Source organism: Sander vitreus, chromosome 20, assembly GCF_031162955.1.
Source record: "Sander vitreus isolate 19-12246 chromosome 20, sanVit1, whole genome shotgun sequence".
NCBI lineage: Eukaryota > Metazoa > Chordata > Actinopteri > Perciformes > Percidae > Sander > Sander vitreus.
In genome coordinates this window covers 12,666,604-12,671,468 of record NC_135874.1, presented here as the reverse complement: position 1 = coordinate 12,671,468, position 4,865 = coordinate 12,666,604, and the positions used below count along the sequence as shown (strand labels likewise).

The window sequence follows — 4,865 nt, the reverse complement described above, 5'->3', positions numbered from 1 at the left end:
GCACTAACAGGCAGAAACATGAGACAAGCTGAAAGAGTTCAATGACATCTTTAAACTTTTAGCTTAGCTCTGAGTTTTTCCTCACTTCACAGCGTCTTTATGGTGTTAAGTAATTGTCATGACCTAAAAGCCTTGTGACAGATGGACAGACAAGCAGAGAGACAACAGTCAAGCAGGAGGGCAGGTGCAGAGAGAGACTCCAACAGCAGTAAATGCAGTGAACTACAATGGAAACATTTGCATACATATATTGGATGTACAATATGTAAAAAGAGTTTAAAAGTCCAAGGTTGCCTTATTCTTTGTTATTCAGTTTCCCTTTGTGTGTTTGATTGGTAAATAATACTTCCAATCATGTTCCTGACAATGATGGAAGGGTAAAATTTGCTGAGAAAACTGAACCTTACTGGCAAGTTGAAAACAGGATGTGTGTGTGGGAACAGAAAGGAAGTCTTGAACAACTGTCACTGGAAACACTTGTGAATCATAAATCAAACAATATCAAATGTAGAGAAGAGTTTAATTTATCATGTGTGTATATGTATCAATCACTGGCCACTTCATTAGGTACACTTGTATGATCTGATGTGGTCCAATACAACAGCTCTGCCATAAATTCTGCCTTTACAAAGATAATAATGTTGATGTGTTGATTGACACTGTCAGAGAGGTATTCATTTAACTGCATGCTTATTATTGAGGTTGTAGTTTGCAGTGGTGTTGGATTGGACTGCATCATTTTGAGAGAAGAAATGGCCGGTGAGTGTATTTGTCTGTGTTCAGAGTATTTCAAGACCTCCGTCTCTGAAAAACATTTCGGTTTGAGGCAGTCGTCAAAGCTCTGTATATTTGTGGGAATGTGTGCATTTTGACAAGGTTTGTTGAAATTGTTTGTGTCTATAATTAACTACAGAAGGAAAAAATCCCTCAATCCAGTGTGTGTGTGTGTGTGTGTGTGTGTGTGTGTGTGTGTGTGTGTGTGTGTGTGTGTGTGTGTGGGGGGGGGGGTTGAAATGGAAATTATGGGGTGACACAACTTCATATAAAACCTGATCAATCATGTAAATCATTCAAACAAACTTAGTGGATGTTAACTAAAGTACCACCTACATACAGTATTGGGGAAATAAGAATGTCTCCATTAGCTACTAACACATTTTCCAGCGTGGCAGAATTTAGTTGGTAAGGTTTCAACTAAAACAGGTAGGTGACGGCACACATTAGCATATGCATGATGTTATTGTATGTCTGTTTTACTTTTGTTTTTTCAGAGGATTCCCTATCACTATGTGACTGGAATCAGAAAGCACTGTAGAAAAAATTCCAAAAGTGTTTTTTCACATGAAGGCATCACACAGACAGGCTGTGTTTCTTCATTATGTAACTGCATAATTCATAAACAACAAACTGTTAAAACTGCTCATGTGCTCACAGGAAATTCTTTTGAAGAGTAATTCATGACCCTGATGTATATGTTTCCCACAAGATTACCATCATGCTTCTTATAATGCATAACCTGCCCATTCCCTATTTCAATGATTGACTCCCTCTTCCTTTTCTCCCCCACATTATGAGCGGCTGTCAACCACCTGACTTGACACACTGCAAGTCATAACTGTAGTCAGCTATATAAGAACATCTCTCTAACACAGCCCTGCATCAGATACAGGTGGATATACCTCAAACTTCACCACACACACCGACATAGAGACAGGTAAGCAGCTACAAGAGACATAACAAGACACGAACAGACAGACAAGCACACATTTCCTGTACTGCAGGTGCATTGATGCAAAGAACAAAGAGACTCATCAAGATAAGAAAGAAATGGAGGGAGAGATGAAAGATGAGATTCAAAGCTACTGGGAAATAAAGCTGAAACAGTGGTAGCGTGCATGTGACGTCCAACGTCACGGCAGAAAACGTTTTTTGGAGGCAAAGCTGAAGTGAAAGAGTTCAACCTGTGTGGTTTCCTGCAAGTCACAAGGGATCTCTGTGTCTATCTATCTCTGGGTTCTATGCTTGTGTGTCAGTCAGGATGAAGCTGTTGCTGGTTGCTGCTGCTGCTCTGGCCGTGGCCAGCTGTGCCAGCATCTCTCTGGAAGACCTGGAGTTCCACGCCTGGAAACTCAAGTTTGGTGAGACAATCTTATCAGACTGTATTCTTGTATTGTGGTCTGTCGTCAAATAGAGTAGATCTTGTTCTGCTTTCTGTGGAAATACTGCCGGTGAAGCTTACATTTGAAGCTAAAGGTCTAACGTAAAGGGATTTGTAATCTGCCTACATGCTTAGAAGCTTACATTTTGTTTGTCAGCTAATAAAAGCATAATTTATCTCAGATGATTTCCTTCTCTGATTGGTAGGAAGGTCCTACAACTCTCCGGCAGAGGAGGCTCACCGCAGGGAAATCTGGCTCAGCAACCGCAGACTGGTGCTGGTGCACAACATCTTAGCCGATCAGGGTTTCAAGTCCTACCGCCTCGGCATGACCTTCTTTGCTGACATGGTATGCACAGAAAAACATAAATGTGGTTTCTTCCATCATGTAGCTTTTAACTTTCACCATGTGTGCCATGTGTGACTAATGTTAATCATTCTTATTTGGTTGCAATCAGCTCGTGAGGATACAGTGAAAGACATTTAGGATAAAAAAAAAAACAATTACATGACACTTTTGTCCCTTTTAACCAGGCAAATGAGGAGTACAAACGCCTGATTTCCCAGGGCTGCCTTGGCTCCTTCAACGCTTCTCTGCCTCGCCACGGCTCTTCTTTCCTCCGGCTATCTGAAGTAGCTGATCTGCCCAACAGTGTTGACTGGAGGGACAAGGGATACGTCACTGATGTCAAGGATCAGAAGCAGTGTGGCTCCTGCTGGGCCTTCAGCACAGTATGTACTACAATAAATTATTGTCCTTTCTTTTAGTAATGCAGAGACTTTACACAACATCTGGTTTCAATTTAACGCATATCTTTTTTAGACTGGCTCTCTGGAGGGTCAGACCTTCAGGAAGACAGGGAAGCTGGTGTCTCTGAGCGAGCAGCAGCTGGTTGACTGCTCCAGCGACTATGGCAACATGGGTTGCATGGGAGGCCTGATGGACTACGCCTTCCAGTACATCCAAGCCAATGGAGGGATAGACACTGAGGACTCCTACCCTTATGAGGCTGAGGTAAACAGAAAGCAGTTTGGTTGATAAAGCAGAGTTGGAGATGCAAAACCACTCATTCTGACAGTGTTACGTAAACATGATGTCTCTCCATGTAAGAGATGTACAATATTGCCATCTTGTGGAAAAAGTGGTCCAAAACCTTCAAACTTTTGAGTATGTAGTACTTCTCTAGTTCTCTGATGTACACCTATGATCACTTTTATAATGTGTTGTATGTAAAAGTATGGTAAAAATGTTGGTGATAGTAAAATATTTTCTCTTGATTAGGATGGTCAGTGCCGTTACAAACCTGACACTATTGGTGCCACATGCACAGGCTATGTTGATGTGGAACAAGGCAATGAAGGTGACCTAAAGCAGGCTGTGGCCACCGTCGGACCTGTGTCTGTGGCCATTGATGCTTCTCATGTGTCCTTCCAGCTGTACCAATCAGGTAAACAGTTTTAAACACTGTCCCGCTTGCCAGAAAATGACGCAAGAAGAAATAGGATATCATCATCTTTTCTAACCTATCAATATGTCTAATCTGTGTTTGTGTGTTTGTAGGAGTGTATGATGAGCCAGAGTGCAGCAGCTCAGAGTTGGACCATGGTGTATTGGCTGTAGGTTACGGCAGTGACAACGGACATGACTATTGGCTGGTCAAGAACAGGTGAACATCCAAATCTGTTGCTAATATTTTAAATGATCAACTGCTCTCCTGCTAACACTGGAGACAGAAAGTTGCTGTTGTCACAGACAGCAGCAGTAAGGTGTCTTATTTATAGCTGCCTAAATGAAGTGAAACTCACTCAGGATGTTGTCGACCTCCTAAACTACCCCATTACTATGAATTGCTGCTATTATTTTTCCTCTATCAGAATGCAGATCATTATGTCACTACATGCTGTTGTTACTAATATTGTGATTAGGATTCTTTACACAGAGCAGTTGAATATTGTTGGTAATGTGTGTGTTTCTGTAGCTGGGGTCTAGAATGGGGAGACAAGGGATACATCATGATGACCAGGGACAAAAACAACCAGTGTGGCATTGCTACTGCAGCCAGCTACCCCCTGGTCTGAGCAGGTGAGAGGAAACTTCCATCCCTTCTGACCAATCCAAAATTCTATTTAAACAAGTTAAACTTCTAGGTGTGTGCACAGATGTACCTGAAAGAATGTGTGTGTGCCGTTTATTGTCCGTTAACTGATTGCTATTCTTATTTATTGGATTTTAGGTCCAGGACTTTCCTCACGGAGGAGGAGAAAAGTGGCATAATTTACTTTAATTTTATAAAGAAATAACGTGGAACAAGATGTTCTTTTGTTGTTCCATGGATGTAAGTAGAGAAGTCTGTCTGCACTTTTCATAGAATAACATTTTTATGAAGATTGTAAATAAAGAAATAAAATGGGACTGTGTTGATGTGAATTATGTAGCTCTAGAGAAGGCAATGTCCGTCTAAAGTTCAATCCACCACTTTGGTCCAGACTGAAATCTCAGTAACTATTGGATGGATTGCCATAAAGTTGTGTACAGACATTCATGGTCTCCAGAGGAGGAAGCTTAAAGACACCTCTAGCAGATCCGATCTAGCATCTACCGCCAAAGTGTCCTATGCAAGTAACTATATTTTGGAAAATGGCTGCAATGGTCATGATAATGCTAATCTGCAGTGGCCCAATATCCAGATCTCTTCTAAATACATTG

The 4,865-nt window shown here is 41.4% G+C and overlaps 1 protein-coding gene across 2 annotated transcripts; it reads left to right on the top strand.

Moving 5' to 3' along the window:
• Positions 1-1,615: 1,615 nt before the first annotated feature.
• Positions 1,616-4,571, top strand: ctsl.1 (cathepsin L.1). Of its 2 annotated transcripts, none has more exons than XM_078277852.1 (9): positions 1,616-1,714; positions 2,034-2,138; positions 2,365-2,507; positions 2,693-2,890; positions 2,982-3,173; positions 3,441-3,606; positions 3,720-3,825; positions 4,138-4,241; positions 4,393-4,571. In XM_078277852.1, the coding sequence occupies exons 2-8, from the start codon at positions 2,039-2,041 to the stop codon at positions 4,235-4,237; spliced, it is 1,005 nt and encodes a 334-aa protein (XP_078133978.1). In that variant the 5' UTR covers positions 1,616-1,714; positions 2,034-2,038; the 3' UTR covers positions 4,238-4,241; positions 4,393-4,571. The 2 variants fall into 2 exon arrangements, with proteins under 2 accessions (XP_078133978.1, XP_078133979.1); XM_078277853.1 differs by having other exon boundaries at positions 1,641-1,714; positions 2,038-2,138.
• Positions 4,572-4,865: the final 294 nt, after the last annotated feature.